Genomic DNA, 19,059 nt, shown 5'->3' on the forward strand with positions numbered 1-19,059 from the left:
TCTAAGAAAAAGATTTAAAAATTAAAGAAAAATAAAACCCTGATTCTGTTTCTGCTGCGTTGGTTCCTTTCATGGCATTCATTATCCTTCACATTCCTTCCTGGGAGATAGATTCTTGCTACTTTTGTTGCTGTGGCTTTAGGAGAGCAACCAACATTAAAAATGAGCCATGTTCTGCCCAAGAAATGATCACACATCTTAGGAAAGTCTATTTTTTCCTTGGACAGAGCCTTGGCTGTGGTATGTTTCAGGAAGCAGCATTTTTTTCGAGTCCCCATCTTCTGACCACTTTGCTTGGGTTTTGTCAGGCTCCCCAACCTACCCCGATGCTCTAAGCCTTTTTCGGGCTTGTTTGTCCGGATTACATCTTCTAATCTGTCTCGGGGCCCTTCTTGTTCTCAGGAAAACTTCTGAGACAATGAGGGAGTCAGTCATTGTGCTCATCAGGGCTCCCAGAACACATAAAGTCTTGTCTAACACCTTTTTGGCTTCATAGCACACTTTGGAGAAGGAGCATCTTTGAGAACATTCCACAGTAGGTGTCCCCGGGGTCATGGCAAACAGTCTCCGGTGTTCCGTCTTCCTTCTTTCTGCAGACAGCCAGACAGACTCCGTGTGGCTTTGCACAGTTGCCTTGTGCAGGATTTCCAGCTGTCTCAATGTTTACAAAACTGTGGGAACTTGAGGGTACCATTGCTGTCCGTGACCATCGTGTCATTGTTAAGAGACTTCTGAACGTGCGGTGGGACCGTGATGGCCACGTGCATCCACAGGACCACACACGGTGGCCCCTGAGCAGCCCCGACCCCTGACAGACCCCGCGGCTCTTCTGACACCGAGTGCCTAGGGCTGGCAGATGTGCAGGCCGGATGTGGCACCAGGTTCTTGGCTCTCCAGAAAGGAGGGGGTCTGGAGGTCTTCAGGGCATGGGGAAGTCCCCAGTGGCTGAAGGGAGCTTCACAAGCGGCCGACCTCATCACCCCATTCTTAAAATAGGACAAGGCGGGAGCCTTGCCCGAGTCGCTAGAAGCATAGCGTTCTGGAACTTCCCCGTTTCGGAGACCTATGCCGCATTCTTCCAAGAAGAAGAGAACAGTGCTTAAAGTGGCCTTCGTGGGTCTGAAACCTCTTCCTCCCTCTGTCTTCTTTTTATCGGTGTCCCTGTCCCCATCTCACAGCTACGGCGGCCCCAGCCTCCTTGTCCTTCTTCTTCTTCTTTTTTTTTCTTTAAAGATTTTATTTATTTATTTGACAGTCAGAAATCACAAGTAGGCAGAGAGGCAGGCAGAGAGGGGGGGGTAGCAGGCTCCCTGCTGAGCAGGGAGCCCGATGTGTGGCTCGATCCCAGGACCCTGGGACCATGACCCAAGCCGAAGGCAGAGGCTTTAACCCACGGAGCCACCCAGGTGCCCCCTTCTTCTTTTCCTTCTTGCTCAGCTCGGGGGTGACTGACTTTCCGTGGAGTCACTATCACACCCTCCGTGGATCCCTGATAGGTCTCCAATCCAAAGGCTCCACTAAAACACTGGTCCTGGACAGGACTCCCCACTTATGGTGGCAGACGGACTCCCTCTAGATCCCCAGGAGCCAGACCAGAAGGTATTAACTGTTTGCTGTCTGTTTCCTTTCTCTTTTTATATGCTCTCATGTTTTCAAGGACGTCCCATGCCTTGTGCAAAGAAAGAACTCTGGTGCCCCCTTTACTCAGAGTCTTGAATCAATAACGCTTGTCACATTTGCTTTCCCCATGTACGGACGCCGACGGAGAGGTAGACGCAGGTACAGAGAAGTAGAGGTATTTTTCTGAACCACTGGAAAGTAGGTGCGGACCCCATGCCTCTCTACCCCTATTTCAGGGTATTCGCTAAGAACAGGATTTTTTTTAGTGGATCCACAGTATAATGTTTAAAATTGGTAAACGTAACATCAAACCAGCACTGTGATTTAATTCATAGCTCACATCAAATGTTGTCAGTTGTCCCAGCCACGCTCTTCCTGGCTCTTTCTGCCTCCAGGTCAGGGTCAACTCCCAGTTGTCTCATCGCTTTCGTTTGCTTTGGTCAGTGGCATTTCTGTATCTTTTATGATCTTAGCCTTTTTTTTTTTTAAGATTTTTATTTATTTTTTGCTTATTTATTTGACAGAGAGAGACACATTGAGGGGGGGGGAACGTAAGCAGGGGGAGTGGGAGAGGGAAGAAGCAGGCTTCCTGCTGTGCAGGGAACCTGATGTGGGGCTCGATCCCAGGGTCCTGAGATCATGACCTGAGCCAAAGTCAGACGCTTAATGACTGAGCCACCCAAGCACCCCTGGCCATTTTTTTTTTTTTAAGAGTATGGGCAGCTTACTTAGTAGACTATCCCTTAATCTGTGGTATCCAAGCTGGCTTCTGTATCCTTTAGACAAGTCCTCACCATTTTTCAAACACTTTTTCTTGCTTTTTGGCATAAGAAAAAATCCCAGGGTCAGGCTTCTGGGAGTTCTGCAGATTCTGCCCTGATTCCTGCAGAAAGACCTCTACTTCCCAAATCATGAAACATCATGCCTACCACCCCGATCCCTATGGACTCCTCCAGACTAAAGCTTGGGCACCCCTCACCTCCACTTCCTGCTCTCACCCTTCTCTCCTGTTAAGGCGACAAGAAGACTCGTGGAGTGCCAGCTCAGCCCCTTCCTGGCTGGGCTTTCTTGGGTTCCTGGTTTATGCCTCAGCTTCTTCATCTGCAAAATGGGGTTGGTAATACTGTCTATCCCTGAGGGCTGTTGTGAGATTAAAATGAGACAGCGCTTAGCCCAGGGTCAGGTAGGAGGGGAGTGCTTGCTAAGGAAGGTTGTCAGCCTTCACGGGTCTGCCTGTGAAGACTCCGCCTGACTTCCCTCCAAGGAAAGGGGCCTCTGGGCACTCACCCTAGAGCAGAGTGACCTGAGCCCAGGAGGGTCTATTCCACTTGTCTGTCCCTTACTCTGTCTGGGAGTGGTGCGGGGAGGGACTGAGCCTGCATGCAAGTCTGACTTAAAGCCCACCTCTGTTTTCCTTCCCTTCCACTCCCTGGCGCTCGCCCTCTATTACATATATAAAGCGTGACCTACCAATCCATCTCGCAGGTGGGTAGTATATTATTTTAAAAATACATAGCAATGCGTTGGGAGTGTTTTTAAACGTTTGCATAAATGACACCAGGCAATAAACCTCATTCTTCTGCTCATCATATCTCAGGCTGTATGGCCTTCGTGGAACTGTCCCATCCTCCTTATTCATCCATTCCCTGGGTGGGGGGAAGTGGTGGGTGGAGTCACCCCTATGATCAATAGCCACAGGCTACTCCCCACCCCCACCCCCACCTCCTCTGCAACACCCTGATGGACGCCTCAAGTCATTTGTTTGGGGGCGCTTAATTTCATCCCTCGCCTGTTCTACTTCCAGAACCACTGCCCCAGTTTTAAGGGTGTGGGCACGTTTTCTTGGAGGCCTTTCCTGGCCGTACAGGTGCCTAAGCCTCTCCAGGGCTCAGTGTCCCCAAAGGAACACGGGCACGGCGGTCCTGACCCACGCAGCGTTGTGAGGACGACTGCAAAGAACACTGAGCACAGTGCCCGTGCCTGCTGTCCCAGCTGCCCCCCCCCCCAGGTCTGCGCCCGAGGACCAGCCATCAGAGCAGGAAGGGCTCTGTAGGTCTTCGCCTCCAAGGGAAAACCGCGGCCCAGAAAGCGTGAGGAGTTCGCGCAAAGTCACACAGCTTGCGGCGGCTGACTCCGGCTGTCCTTGGTACCTGAACCAGCACAGCTGCAGAATGAAGTCCGGCTTGACCCCAAAGGGCAGGTGTTGCGGGTCCTGCCCTGCCACTTGCTCGCTAGCACTTTCCTTCACTGCCCTCAGTTCCCGCATCTGTGAAACGGGGGCGGGAGTAACCCATCTGCTCCCGCAGTCACGGCCCGCGATCCACCCTCCAGCAGGCGTGCGGGGGCGACGCCGGGGTACCGGCCGGGTAACACCTCCGGGCCAACCCGCCGCGCACCTGGGGGGGGCGGGGGCGTCACGGCCCGGGGATCTCATTGGCTGGGGCGGCGGGGGGCGCGGCGCGGGGCGGAGCGGGGCTCCAGCCCGAGCCTTTCATCTGGGAGGAATTCCTGCGCCCTGCTCCAGCGTCCCCTGCCAGGCCGCCGCGCCCCAGCCCGGCCGACCCCACTGCCATGCGCTGCTACGAGGACGAGGGCAGTTGGAGCCTGTCCTTCTCGGGCGCCGGCTTCCTGGGACTCTACCATGTGGGCGTGACCCGCTGCCTCAGCGAGCGCGCCCCGCACCTCCTCCAGGGCGCCCGCCGCTTCTACGGCTCCTCGTCCGGGGCGCTCAACGCCATCACCATCATCGCCGGCAAGTCCGTCGGTGCGTGGGGGACGGCGCGGACTTGGGGGTACGGGGGTAGGGAACGTGGGCTTCACGCAGGAGGGAGAGGGCGCGGAGAGGGGCGTTTCAGGGCCTGGTGCCTGGCGCTCTGCCCTGCTCCCTTTACATCCAACATGATCCCAGGGGATCCCGAAAAGGCCCCTGAGGACTGGGGTACGGTTACCCTTGTTCCGAGGACTGATCAGAGCTGGGGAGGCTGTTCCCAAGATCAAAAGGTGGACAGAGCATTAGAATGTAGGGCCGGGGACAGATATTCTGAGCTGGAGAGGGGGAAGACTCTCCAATCCCATGGTACCCGGGAAGGAGGTCAAGTCTTTGGGACGGATGTGGGCAGGCCCCCGGGTGACGGAGGACCCCCTCCTCTCCCCACGCCCGCAGACTTCTGCTGCTCCCATCTCCTGGGCATGGTCAAGCAGGTGGACAGGCTGAGCCTGGGTATCCTCCACCCGGCCTTCGCACCCATCGAGCACATCAGGCAGCAGCTGCAGGACAGCCTGCCCTCCGATATCCACATCCTGGCCTCCCAGCGGCTGGGCATCTCGCTGACTCGCTGGCCGGATGGACACAACATCATAGTCACCGACTTTGCAACCCGTGATGAAGTCATCCAGGTGAGCCTGTGGTGGGACCCATGGCCTAGAGGCAGGTGAGTTTGCTCCATCTCTGCAGTGACTTCCAGGTGCTTCCAAGGGGCAGACAGTCCTTCCCAGGAGTGGGGCGGGGGATGGTCACTTGGTCACTTGAGGCTTGGGTTTGTTTACAAATGAGAGAATGACAGAGTCGAGGTACAGAGAGGGGCCACAAGGTGAGAATGGGACTCCTTGCTTGCTCTGGGAAGCTCCCTCGGTGGAACACAGAAGGAACTGGCTGGGGAGAGGGCAAAATCCAGCTTCTGTACTCAGGGCCCCTGCTTTCCCAGGGAGGGGTGCCCGCTCACAGTGGATTAGGAAAAAATCCAGTTTTGTCCTAAAACAGGATGTGGTGACAGAGAGCCACAGGGTCAGGGAGGGAGGCCAATGACAGGCTGTGGGAGTGCTCCGGTGGGCCAAGTAGGGATTAGGTCCCTGGGAAGGCTCAGGCAGGGAGGGAGACAGGGAGGGAGGCCTGGAGCTCTGCTCCCCGTTCTTATTAGGGTCTGTGCTGTCCCCGCAGACAGAGGTGCCTGATGTAGAATCTGCTTCATCTTGCTGACCCAGCACCCAACATGAGGACTGTTTCTGAGTCTGTGATGATCAGATTCTTAGTGTGTGCAGGAGAGGGGCCCGACCCTTGCTGTGAGCGCGTGTCCATGGGCTCTCGAGGAAGCCAGCCAGGGAGCCTCAAGTTTATCCCAGCATCTTTGCCTGGATGGCACATAGCACAGGGCCTGGCGTGTAATAGGTGCTCAATCAACATTAGCTGCTGTCACCATTATTATCAATCTGTGGGAGCGAGGCTCCCACTTGCATCTCCAGCAGGTTAGAGGCAGGATGAGCTCTGCCTCTCCCAGAGAGGGTTGGACGGGTATTTCCAAGTAGACCACGAGACAACGTTCTGGGCTCTGTGAGCTTGGTTATCTCTAGGTCAGTGGTTCTCAACCAGGAGTGATTTTTCATCCCTGGGAACATTTGGCAATGTTGGAGGCGGTTTTGGTTGTCAAAATTCTGTGTATATGTGTTTGTGTGCACACGCGTGTGCCCTGCATGTGTGTGCATGCATGTGCATGTGTGTGTGTGTGTGTGTGTGCACATGCGCAAAGTACTGACAGCTAGCGGGTAGAAGCCAAGGATGTTGCTAAGTATTATACCATGTACAGGACAGCAGCCTCCCACTCCATCCCCCACTCCCAAGACAGAGCTCTCAAGCCCCAAATGTCAATATGTTAAGCATCTTTTTCACTGCAGGACTTGTCAGAGCCTCCACGGGGAAGAGTAGACAGTGTTTTCCAATTCCAAGTGGATAAAGAAGTCAGGGTTTCTTTTTTATTTTTAAATATTTTATTTATCTATTTTTGTGAGAGAGAGGGTGGGCATGGGTGGGGGGAGGTGCAGAGGAAGAAGCAGGCTCCCTGCTGAGCAAGAAGCCTGGCATAGGACTCGATCCTGGGACCTTGGGATCATGACCTGAGCCAAAGGTAAATGCTTCACCAGCTGAGCCCCCCAGGCGCCCAGAAGTCAGGGTTTCTTGTTTGAAATTCATCTGGTTGGATCAGTGTCTAGGGAACACACTCTGGGGGACATATCTAGATCATCGGTACAGAATGCCTGCCTGCTCGGTAAAGGAGAAGTGGTACTTGGTGCCTGTATTTGTCCTTGTGGTGGTGGTGGGGGCATCCCAGCAGCAGTCGCAAGTGAGCACGGACCCATCAGCGGGAAGAAGAGGCCGGTGTCATGACAGGCCTGCATTCAAATACCTTCTTAGCCTTGCAAATTTGGCTGGGATGTGCCAACTTCTCCAGGCCTCATTTTCCTCCGTTGAACACGAGACTGATGCCAGCAAACTTTGCCGGCAGCTCTGGGGTTAGAGACCATGCCCAGAGCAGGTTCTGAACGCCAGGAGCATGAGCGATGGTGTTTGCGCTGACTTGTTTTCCCAGGCTCTGGTCTGCACCCTCTACTTTCCTTTCTACTGTGGGACAATTCCCCCCGAATTCAGAGGGGAGGTAAGTGCACTTTGGGGGCCTGATGGCTGAGTCCCTGCCCTGAGCTCTGGGTGCCGAGGGTACCTTCTGCTGAAAGCCGTGTGGGTGGAGGGAACTGTGCTTCCTGAGCACCTACTGTGTGCTGTCCTACCCCCTCCCCCGCTCCTGGGGGGTGGTGCTCAGAGCATCCTGGACTAGATGGTCCTAGTGGCTTGGGGGCAGCTAGAGGTCACCGGCTGCAGCCCACTTCCGGCTGGTGGTTCCGTGGCAGTGTGGGGACAGGAGAGGGCACTCTGAGCAGACAGTCCCCCTGAATTGCAGCGCTACATCGACGGGGCTCTGAGCAACAACCTCCCCTTTGCGGACTCGCCCTCCACCATCACTGTGTCCCCTTTCCACGGGACAGTGGACATCTGCCCCCAGAGCTCATCGGCCAGCATGCATGAGCTGAATGCCTTCAATGCCAGTTTCCAGATCTCCACAAAGAACTTCTTCCTGGGGTTCGCCTCCCTCGTACCCCCCAGCCCTGAGGTAGGTCGGGCCCCGGTGCCTGCCGTGATGGTGTTAGAGACTTGGCCATGATCCAGGGTCTTGTGAATCAGGCTGTGTCCCCACCCCACCCCACCCCGCCTGACCTCAGTGCAGTTGGGATACATGCTCTGAGTCCTACAGCCAAGTTCTTGAACCTGCGGCATGGGGCTCAAGGTGCGTCTTTACTGTTCTTCCCCTGCCTGGGGGAACGTTGAGTTAAGCTGGCCCCACATCAAGGCAGGCTTGCACAAGTCCGCCGCCTGGGGCGTGAGCCAGGGTTCTGCTGCTACTCCTCCGGGTCAGGCTCTGTGGGAAGGTGCTACGACCATCTTTGTTTCTCAGGGGAGGACCCAGGGCTCAGAGAGGTTGAGCAGCTTATTCAAAGTCACACAGCCTGGAAGCAGCAAAGCCAGACTTCAAATCGGCAGCAGCCTAGAACTGTACTCTTAGCCCCTGCCCTAGACTGTGGCCAGGTTTGCCACTCCATGAAGGCAAGGCATAGGCAAGACAAAAAGGGACCGTAGACCTGGATTTCTTGTTTTATGCCCTTGATACCCCTGGAAAATGGGTGGTTTTACAACAAAGAGAGAGAAACAAAGAGTTATAAACAAAAATATAAAAAGTTAAACATCTTTATCTTTAAAAAGTTAAAGATATAAAAAGTTATAAACAAAGATAAACAAAGAGTTTATCTCCATAACCTGCTCCTCTACCCCACCCGTGCCCTGGCCTTCCCCTATTCCTGGATTCATCCTATGGTTCTGTAGTGTTTTGTGTTGTTTTTTACTTTAAGTAAACTCGGCACCACATATGGGGCTCAAACTCATGACCCTGAGATCAAGAGTCCCGTGCTCTACCAACTGAGCCAGCCAGGCACCTCGATGCTGTCGTGTTTTGTAATTTATGCAACAAGATTGTGTTCATTTACTCTGACCTTCCGTCCACCTGTGTGGTGGATGGAAAATCTCAGCCGCTTCTTAGAGACGAGGAAGCCGGGGCTCCCAGAAAGGTGGGGTGGCCATTCTGAGGCCACACAGTGAGGGAAGGCAGAGCTCCCTCCTGGACCTGCAGGTGACTTGTCCCCAGTAGGAGAGCTGTGATTGGGACAGGCGGGTGTGCCCGCCCCCCCATTTTCTCTGCTATCTCAGGCTGGTTCTGGAAATAAACATCAAAGGGCAAAGGCAGCCACCATGCCTGACGCACAGGGAAGCAGGCAGTGTCCCGGGTGTCCTAGGCCAGGCCACCTTATCCCATTTTCCAGAGGTGAGAACTAAACGGAGGTTGGAGAGTCTGGAGCTAGAGCCCCCTCCCCACCAAGGAGTTTTAGAGGAGGGAAGTGCCATGGGGCTGTGGGGAGGGAAGCAGATGGAGCAGCTCATCCTGTCTGCAGTCCCGTGGCCTTCCCGGCCCAGCACTGGGGTCCTCGAGCCCTGCCGAGGGGGTTCTTGGGTAGCGCGGGCTGGGCGGGGATGGCTTCCAGCAGGAGATGATTGTCTTGCCTGGGACCACAACTCGAGGGCCAGGGCCAGGCCTTGCCCATCCCCCTCCGCCCTGTGTGTTGGCAGGTGGTAGCCGACAACTGCAGACAAGGCTACCTGGACGCCCTCAGGTTCCTGGAGAGACGCGGTAGGTGACAGCTCCCATGGTGGCGGGGGGGGGGGGTGGGCAATCCGAGTAGGTCCTGCTTTCCAGGTGTTTGCATGGTTAGGGACCTCAGCTCCTGCATTCTCTCCCTCAGTCTCTGCTCCATGCTTGGCCTCAGCTGGAGGCTGGAGACCTCGAGAGGATCGAGAGGATCGCACGGGTGTCCTGCTCTTGAGCTGCCCTTAGACTGGTGTGGGGAGACCTGTCCCCACGGAGGTGGAGGGATGCTCAGAGAGGGGGCACCTGACCCAGCCTGGCAGGTGGGCAAGGAGGACTTCCTGGAGGCGGCCACAGATACTCTGGGCTTTGACTAGTTATGAAGACTAGGGAAACGTTGAAGACAGAAAGGAAGAGGGCATTCCAAGCAGAGGGAAGATGAGCGAGAGCAAAGGAACAGAGGCAAGTGCCTTTGGGGCACAAAATTCAGTATGGCCCCAGGAGTGTGTGTGTGTGTGTGTGTGTGTGTGTGTACTCATGGGGGAGGGGGTGGGCTACAGATGTCTTCTCAGCTGAAGAGTTTGGAGGTCACCCAATGCTCTTCGACATGGCAGAGCTGAGATTTGAACCCAGGCTATCTGGTTCCTGAACCCGTGTCGTTTACCCCACACGACAGCCTCAAGCACACAGCATCGGGAAGAATTTGCTGAGCACTTAATACATGCCCAAATCTGGGCTTGAGCTTTAGGTTTTCTCTCTGGGTGTTTAATTCTCAGAACAATCACTTGAAGCAGATGTTCATTTTCTCCTTTCTCAAAGAGGGAGGCTGAGGCACGGAGCAGTTAGGTCCCCCAGCTAGCAGCTGTTGACATCAGGGTTCGAACCTTGGACTGCGTCTTCAGGGTCCAGGCTCCGATGAACCACTAGAAAGTGCACAGGAGATGGGGAGCAGAGAAGGGCCAGGGGAGAGCAGGAAGAGGTCATTCGGGAGGAGCCGTGGATCCATCCTGCAGCAAGCAGGTCTCCAGCACGGGGTTTGCAGATCAAGAGGATGGATGGCTGGAGAGCCAGGGGTGTCACCGTCACCAGGGGGCTCCGGACACACTGACCTGTCTTATCCCTCCTTTCTGCTGACCCAGGACTTACCAAGGAACCAATTCTTTGGATGCTGGCATCAAAGGAGCCCCCACCCCCGGCTGATGGGAACCAGGACACCGGCCACGACAGAGGCCAGAAGGGGGACCTGTCTCTCAACTGGGCAGTGCCCAACGTGCTGGTCAGGGACGTGCCCGACTTTGAGCAGCTCTCACCAGAGCTGGAGGCGGGTATGGGTCCTTCCTTCATGCACTAGCTCCCCTATCCCATGCCCTGCATCCAGGGGACAGGGGGCAGAGACCCTGCCCTGCTGGTGCTCAGGGGCTGGAAGAGGACAGGACTCCTTTATTGAGCACCTACTGGGTGCCAAGGGCCTTTCGACCTGAGGTGGCATTCACTCTGCTCCACAACTGTGGCCTACGTGCTTTCCTTACCCCATTTCCCCGATGAGAAAACCAAAGCTCAGAGAGGCAGCTGGGAGATTGAAACCCAAATCTGTGCCTCAGAGAGCCAGGTCTTGGCCCACGGGCCAGGGAAGGGCAGGAAGTCCTGAGGGACGTGACAGAGGCACACACAGAAGGTTCTGGACTCTCCACGTGGAGAGGGACTCGTTTCATCCTCCCAGCAATACTCTGAGGACGGCACTGTATTGTTCCCATTGTATGGATGAGGAAGCCATAGCACAGAGAGGTTAAGTGTCTTGTCCAAAGTCACACAGCTAACAAATAGCCCAAGCAGGGGTTCCATCCTGAGCCATCCAGCCTGCTCTCCTGCTTAGTGACCCCAAAGTCACAATGGTGCAGCAGGAGGGTCCAGGCATGTGTCCTGGTGGCAGGGATGTGGGTTTGAACAGCATCTAAGTGAGACTGGAGAGGAGGAATCTGACAGACAAAACGGAGAAGAGGAGCGTCCAGGCAGAGGCATGTGCGAATGTCCTGGGTTGAGTGGGGGCAGGGTCGTGGTTGAGGGCAGGGGAGCAGAGGCTGGGAGGGTCAGGCAGGTGGCTTTGAAAGATGCATGAGCAGAGAGATGGGGAGACACTGGGGGGGGGAGGTGGCTTACTAGGGGCAACCCATCCTTTCCAGAGTTCACTGCTGCTCTGAAGTGTAGGTCGGTGTTTACCGCACCTAGCTGGGAGGGGTGGGGCTGGGCGGCAGGAGCGGGGAGCCCGGGAGGAGAGATGATGGTGGCTGAGTCTAAATCAAGGACAGCGTGGGTGGGCAAAGGGGACGGGGAGGGCGCCTCTTTCTGCTCTGCACGGGGGACCATACACGGCCTGCAGAAGTGGACCTCTATGTGTGCTGAGCCCCTGAGGTCCAACTTGGAGCTGTGGAGCCAAGGCGGCATCCCTGCAGCCACACGGGGGCACCAGAGAGCCTCCTCCGCGATAGAGGGCCCCCACCCAGCAGCCAGCTCACCCCCGCCCCCACCCCGAGTTACCTGACTGGCCTTTACAGACCCCCCCTTAGTCCTTGCCCACCTGCCTGGGAGGTAGGTCCTGCTGAGCCCCACTTTCCAGAGGAGGTAACGCAGGCTCAGGGAAGGGAAGGGACTCGCTCTGGGAAACACGGCAGGTGAACAAGGAGCCTGGTCTCTGTGCCGTGTCCTCTGTGACCCCTCCACGTGGCTGTCTCTCCGCAGCACTAGCCAGAGTCAAGGCTGGCGGCCCAGCCATGGTCTGAAGATGAGGATTTGGGCTCCGGCTCTGCCCTGGCCAGGATGCCAGTCCTTTCTACCCTGGTCATTTCAGGGACTGGGGGCTCAGGACGTGGTTGTTGTCATTCCCGCTATGCTGCTGCTGGGACAGGGGCAGGAGAGACGGAAGGAACTCCGGGAGCCTGAGTCCTTGGGTCTATCTTGGGGACCCTGCCACTTCCTGGTCTGGTCTTTGGGCAAGTCACTTCCCTACTCTGAACTTCAGTCTCCTCATCTGTGAAAGGGGCACGCCCTGCCGGTTTGGGGACAATAGTGAGAGAGCACACGCTCGCTGAGTGCCCAGCCCTCTGCTGCCTCAGACTGGGGGTCGGATCAGTGCAGTCTCTTTCTCTGCAGACAGGGGTCGGGGGGGGGGCGGTGGGCAGTTTGTGGACTGCACAAGGTGGAAAGGGGTTCAGGCCACCTGCCCTAAGGGTGCTGGTGAGGGGGCTGGCTGGGGGGTGTGGGTGGTCACACCATGGCTTCTCTTGTAGCGCTGAAGAGAGCGTGTATGCGGGACCCCAGCCCCTGGGCCCGCTTCTGCCGGTCGGGGCTTGGGCAGGCACTGACCTACTTGCTGCTGCCCTACACACTACCCTTCGAGTATGTTTACTTCCGGAGCAAAAGGTGAGGTCCAGCCAGGGGTCCTGGGGGGGGGCTGGCTTGTCCCTGGGGTTGTGGGGGAGCCCATTGCCTCAGGCAGTTGGGGCAGTTGGCATGCTGGGTGGGCAGAACCTGGCTGGCGTCCCCGGGCCGCTTGGTGCTGGTTGCACAACCCAGAGGAATCCCGCGGGTTCTCCTCTGCAAGATGAGACTGGGGGGGAGATGGCGGGCAGCTGTGGCCGGCGGATTAGGAGCAGGGCCTCCTGGTCGAAGCTCTGGCCTTTCCCCTGTCTCTACGATCTTTGGCCCTTTGTTCTACCTGTTAGAGCCTCAGATGAGATGTGCTGTTTCTGGAGAAATAACTCTGGGGGCTGGTCTGGTTCGGATTAGCTGTGTGGCCTGGGCTGGGTCTCTTGACCTCTCAGGGCCTCAGCTTCCTTTTCTGTAAAACAAGGCCCTTCCAGGGCAGACTGGTTGTGGGTAAGCCCTCACTAACCACTCTAACTTGGCCGATTAATGAATCACTCTGCACTGGTTGTTCATTCATTCCACCGATAGTTATACTGAAGGCCTAGCCAGGGGCCAAGCCTTGGCTGAGGATCAGAAGGCAGCCCTGACTCAGACCCAGGCCCTGACCTTGTGGAACTCATAGCCCCCAAACCATCACACACTCATCTGTGCAATCACACCTCTGCCTAGAAATATTCAGAAAGGTCTATACTGATTGTGATTCCTAAAAGAGGTCTATACTGGCTGTGAACTGAGGTGGCTCACACTAGGGGCTCTCTGGTCAGGGAAGGTTGCCTAAAGAAGGTAACTCTTGAGTTATAATCGAATGGGTGGGTGTCCATTAGGCAAAGAGGGAAGGGAAAAGCATTCCAGAGGGATGGAACCGCATGTGCAAAGGTCCGGGGGCAGAAGGCAGAGGAAATAAGAAGGGGTGGTGGTGAGGCGGTGTGGCAGTGGCTGGCAGGGGCTAGACAAGCAGGCCTCTAGGGCCACGTGAGGAATGTGGTCTTTATCCTAACAGTGTTAGAAGGCAGTGAAGGGTTTCAGTAGAGAAGTGTCATAGGGAGAGCTGTATTTTTTTTTTTTTTAATTCTTTATTCCCTAAAAGGTCAATGACAGTGAGTCACAGGTCTGTTTTGCTCTGTGTTGGGTTAATGACTCGATCAGCCCTGCTGTTGAAATTGCTCATGGCCCAAAGCCAGGAGAGAGCTTTCTGCTAACTCAGATTCTCCTCACGCTGAGCTGTTAGATTGAAATCACAGGTTGAAGTCAAACAGGATAAGGGTAAAGGCTAGACTTTTCAGCTAGAAAAAAAGGGTCCATATGTGAGCACTGATGGAGAAACCTGTCCAGACCACTGGGAGATTCAGACTTAGCATTTTTGTAACCAACATGCTCAACGTGTAGGTTGTAATAATAGAGGCAGACAGTCCAGAAAAAGGGAGGTGATGCTCTAGCTTATATTTTGCTTCTCATACTACATCCTGTGGCCTGTCTGTCCATTTGAGTTCCTGGTTGAGAGGCTCTGCTGAAGGCAGCACATTGCGGGGGAGGCCTCGCTGTGTCCAGTGACTCTGAGATGGTGGCCAGCCAGGTCCTCTCTCAGCCGTAATTGGATGACCTGGTCCTCTGCTGACCCCACAGGGCCCAGGTAGGGAGCTGTGGGAGGGTTTGGAGCGAGAAAGGACTGTGATCAGACGTCTGTTTTGGCAATGTCACTGGCTGTTCAAGGGAGAGCAGAGGGAGGGCTGTGGAGTGAGGAGGGCAGGTCTGGGGAGGAGGAGGAGGGACAGAGAGAGAGGGAGGCGGTTAGGAACTGCAGGCAAGCCAATGGTCCTTTTCTGGCGGGCGAAGCAGCTGAGGCCCAGAGAGGTTCCCCAGCCTGCCCGGGTCACACAGCTGATGAGCAGGGGAGCGGGGCTGCAAACCCACCGCAGCCTGGCCCCAGAGCCCAGCTCTTCCCTGCCTCGTGCTTGCCGCTTGTGCTCCGTGGCATGAACCAGTTCTGCAGTGGAGCCCGTACTCTCGGGTGCTTCTTACCCCTTATTCCACTACCTTTCGGACTGGTGCCTCAGGGCCTCAGGTGCAGGGACCCGAAGTTATGCTCTGGGCCCACGAGGAAGGTGGGCTCCGCTGGGCCATAGGCTCGGGCTTAGCTGAGCGAAGCGTTCTCTGCCCCTTCCTCCAGGCTGGCGGTATGGCTGCCCAATATGCCGAGCGACTTGTGGTGGATGTGGGGCGTGCTGCAGAGCTTCGCCCTCGAGATCTACTCCAGTTCGAAGGACCAGCTCCTCCAGCTGGTCAGGTGAGGTGGGTGCACGGGCCCGCAGTGGAGCAGGTGTGGCTGTGGTTATTTTTCCTGGACCCTGGGCGGGCCGTCCACACCCTCCGTGTCCTTCTCTCTAGCCTTCCTGTGCAGCCACTGGCATAGGCTTGGTCACCGCTGTGGCCAGACCCGTGCTGGGCCTGATGCCCATCACACTGGTCAGTCTGCAGGACCAGCTCCCAGAGGACGAGTGCATCTCCCTGCTCGGCCAGATCCCCATCAGCCCGTCCAAGAGCCTTCCAGCTGTCCCCACATGTCCTCTGTGGGGCCTGGGTCGGGGCGGCCTGTCTCTCCCCGACCTGCCCTCCCTACTGCCTGGAGACCCCGCGGTCCTTCCAGCCCACTTCACAGCCATCCCGGAACCTTCCCACCCATGTCCGGGTGACCAGAGTAAGGGCCTCAGGGCTTTCCACATGGCAGGGTCTGGCAGAAGAATGACCGCAGGGCCCACTGAATGTGAGGGCTGCCCGCACACAGCTCCACCCTGCCCTTGGCCCATCCCTGCGCTCTAAAACCTTGCTCTCACTGGCTTCTGTTTCCTGCACAGCCTGCCTATCACCAGTCCCCTCCAGCTTGGGGCAGCTCTTCTTGTGGACCTGGCCAAGGGCTCAGACCTCCCCATCAGGCCTGAGGGGCAGTAAGCAGGACCAGTCCACTGACTGACCTCCCCTGGTCCTCGCCTTGGCCCTCACGCTGTGCCCAGATGTGCCCCCATCCTCGGGTCCTGACTAGTCTTCTGGAGCTCAGAGCTCTGTGTCGTACTGTCTGCCGAACGGAGGATGGAAGGGACAGCCCCCCTTTGTCCTCCACTCTTGTCCCTGACTGTGTGGATGGTGGCCCCCAGGAGCCAGAAGGGGTCCCACCAGCCCCTCCGTAGCCCCTGTTCCTTGGAGCCACTCCCTGGGGCCTGAGGACTTCTTCTTTGGTAAAGGCCCAGCCTGTTGGTATGTCCCTTGGTAGCTGTGTCCAGGTCATGCTGGCATCAGAGGGAAAAAGGAAGGTAGGAGCTGAGGCACACATCTTGGTTTTTGAATTTCCGTGATGAGGACCCTGGGCCAGCATCTACTGAGAAGCGGGGTTCGTGTACTTTTACTGAACAATTTTCAGAGTGCTTTACAGAAGATCAAGTGTCGGTGATCAGAAGGCAGATGGAAATGATGGGCTGGGGTGTGCCTCCCCTCAGATCCTTTCTCTGACTTCCTTTGTCCTGCACTTGCCCCAGGGTGACCCCCATGGTCTGCCTCATTCCTCCAACCTTGATCTCTGGCTTCCTACCGGGTCCAACCAGTGGGAGCCCCCCCGCAGGAGATGTGACGGTGGGAGGAGAGAGGGGGCATCAACATCTCAGAATCTCACTCGTATGTGTCCTGTTGGGGCGCCCAAGGGCCCCAGGCTGCCAGCACCGTGACACCACCCCCTTATTCTTTAGGAAAGTTCATGGTATAATAGTGTCTGCACGCCCCCACCCCCCAGGCCCCTTTCTTTCTCCGGCAGAGAGGAGACTGGGACACCAGTCCTCCTCTAGTCTCTCCTGGGAGCGGACCCCCTTTCTGTCCTCAGAGCAGAACCCACAGTGTGTCTTGGCCAGGCCCTTATGAGACACTCAGCCTGAGCAGGGATGGGGGGGGGGTGGGGAAATGGAGGCAGGCCCAAGGGAAAAAGGGAGAAAAGGAATAAATCTAAACAAAAGAGATAACAAGTCATTCCTTTGTTCATTCATTCATTCATTTGATTTTTGCTTAATGGGTGGTAGGCTCTGGGGTCACAGCAGTGAATAAGACTTACATTCTGAGGGCACCTGGGTGACTCATGGGTTGAAGTCTCTGCCTTCGGCTTGGGTCATGATCCCAGGGTGCTGGGATCGAGCCCCACATCACTGGGCTCTCTGCTCAGCAGGGAGCCTGCTTACCTTCCCCTGTCTCTGCCTGCCTCTCTGCCCACTTGTCTGTCAAATAAATAAATAAATAACCTTTTTGAAAAAAGGACTTACACTCTGATATGGGTTAGTGGGGGGAGCTGATACCGAGCAGCCAACTGGAAATTGAAAATGAGACCATCTGAGGAGCGGCAGTGCCATGAGGAGAGCAAGAGAAGATGGACACGATGGTGGTCGGGGTGGGAGCGGTACTGGGTCAGGGGTCCAGGGAGACCTCTCCAAGAAGATGATGTCAGGGGTGAGGCCTCAGAGGAGAGGCAGAGAGCTGAGGGAAGAGCTTTGCATGCAGAGGGAACAGCAGGCACAAAGGCCCCGAGATGGGAATGCAGTCACTGTGTTTAAGAAAGAGAAAGTAGCCCGTGAGGCCGGCCGGAGCCTTGTGAATGATGGGGCAGGCGGAGGGCAGGCAGAGGCTGGGTCATAGCGGCCACGGTCATGGTGATCAGCACATTGGATTTGGGTGGTCACTGGAGGGCTGGGAGCAGGGAAGCAAGAAGGTGAGTGCAGAGTGAGTGAGTGGAGCATAGGAGGGTCTGGGGTCGGGGGTGGGAGGTTGAAAGCGAGAGAAGAGGCATAGAGAGTGAGGACTTCCAGGAGGGTCCACCTCCCTGCTCATCTGCAGGATCTAGGATCCCCTGGGATTGAGCTGGCTTCTGTCCCCTCCTGCTGTCGCAAAGGGGGCTGTCCTACCTTGAGTCACGTGATCTCTAAGCCCCAAGGATTCTCTTCGCCCAGAGCTGGGACGCCCTATCCCCATTCCCAGGTGCTGGGTTTGGGATTTCCTCTGTCTGTGGAAAGGGTGGGGGGACTGGCCACCTGAGATACCAGCTTGAGGATCTACAGGCTCTGGGGGGCTCTGAGAATATTCTTGTTCCCCTGTCCTTTGCCCTGTATCAAGGACGTGGGCCTCTGATCCCGTGGGCAAACAGACCTCCCTTTATCACCCCCTCTCTCATTGGTTCTTTGGGGCTCGCCCTAGCACCATCTTTGCCCCCATTGCTTTGCTTTGTGTCTTAGACTGAGAAAGATAGTCGGCCACTCCCACCTTCTTCTTCATCCTCCTCCTTCCCCAAGCAGCACGTTGCTAAATATTTCTAGCTTACTTGGCTGAATATCTCAATTGCTGATAAAACTCTTTTTGGTCTTTGTTATTTGTGACTCATGCATCAGGGTCACCTGTTCACAACTTGTGGTTGCAGTGACTATTCACAAGCCTCACCCACCATGCTTTACAGTTTATAAGCACTTCCCCACTTTCTCTCCCATTGAACTCTTAGACCTCTCCTCACGTGGCTTTAAAGTCTGCCTGCCTATGGCCTTCTCCTTTGATCCCAGCTCTGCACTCTGGGGCCACGCACCCTGCCTGCTCCCTCTGCCTGGGGACAGCATGGAAGAGATAAAAAGGGGGTGAACTGTCCCCTCTGGGGCTGATCTTCTCCATAGTGAATAGCCTGTGCCCTACAGCCACTCTCAGGGACATCCCCAACCCAGACTTTCTGCTCAGTAAACTACAACCCCTTACCCCTAGTTTGTTCAAATCCCTTTAGGAGGATGGAGTCCAGTGCTGCCCCTGATACAATATGACCACTACTGCACCTAAATTGCCTTTCTCCTCCCACCTACTCATCACTGCCTCTGTGAATGCAGCCTCAGAATGAATGGGCAACGCCTGGGCAACACCTGTGGATTTCACTGAGCCATCCACCAACAGTGCTATGTTTTTCCTTAAGCCTGGAGGGGGCTCTGCTGACAAAGCAAACAGCCTGGGAGCTGATCCAGGTCAGAGTTCCTGGCTTGTTAACCCATATAGCCTCCTAGTACAGAACCCTGAGGCATTACAGAGGAGAGGAGGGATCTAGGGCTCTGAACAGAGGTCAGCGAAAAAATAATGCATGTTCCTTAACATCACTGAATACTTGGTTAATATACAAGATCAGACTTGTAATTCTGCAACTGAGCATGAATGTAACCTAGGGAAATGCCCTCTCGTGTCTGAGTCTCAGGTTCCCCCTGTATAAAATGCAGCGAACAGCATATGCTTCATGAAATATTAACTTGAGAAAAGTAAATGTTCCTTTTAGACTGTATCATATGATAGGAAAGAGGGAGCAGGAAGTGAAATGCACTAACTTCATGTCTGCTGTGTGTTGGGCACCAGACTAGGAGGACTACTGGGCCTCCTCTGAACCTTAGACCACCCCTGAGTGGGGGTTATTCCAAAGAAAACTCAGGGGAGCCGTGATGGGGCCCAGACCTGT

At 55.7% G+C, this 19,059-nt stretch overlaps 1 protein-coding gene across 5 annotated transcripts; it reads left to right on the plus strand.

Moving 5' to 3' along the window:
* The first annotated feature begins 4,191 nt into the window (after window positions 1-4,191).
* On the plus strand, window positions 4,192-16,691 carry PNPLA5 (patatin like phospholipase domain containing 5). Of its 5 annotated transcripts, none has more exons than XM_044226858.1 (9): window positions 4,192-4,384; window positions 4,784-5,016; window positions 6,981-7,046; window positions 7,347-7,556; window positions 9,122-9,182; window positions 10,277-10,462; window positions 12,422-12,554; window positions 14,728-14,844; window positions 15,413-16,691. In XM_044226858.1, exons 1-9 carry the CDS (start codon window positions 4,192-4,194, stop codon window positions 15,504-15,506), a joined length of 1,293 nt encoding a protein of 430 aa, XP_044082793.1. In that variant the 3' UTR covers window positions 15,507-16,691. The 5 variants fall into 5 exon arrangements, with proteins under 5 accessions (XP_044082793.1, XP_044082791.1, XP_044082795.1 ...); XM_044226856.1 differs by having other exon boundaries at window positions 15,029-15,495; XM_044226860.1 differs by having other exon boundaries at window positions 14,728-14,849; window positions 15,413-15,492.
* The last annotated feature ends 2,368 nt before the right edge of the window (window positions 16,692-19,059 follow it).

This window comes from Neovison vison, chromosome 12 (assembly GCF_020171115.1).
Source record: "Neovison vison isolate M4711 chromosome 12, ASM_NN_V1, whole genome shotgun sequence".
Taxonomy (NCBI): domain Eukaryota; kingdom Metazoa; phylum Chordata; class Mammalia; order Carnivora; family Mustelidae; genus Neogale; species Neogale vison.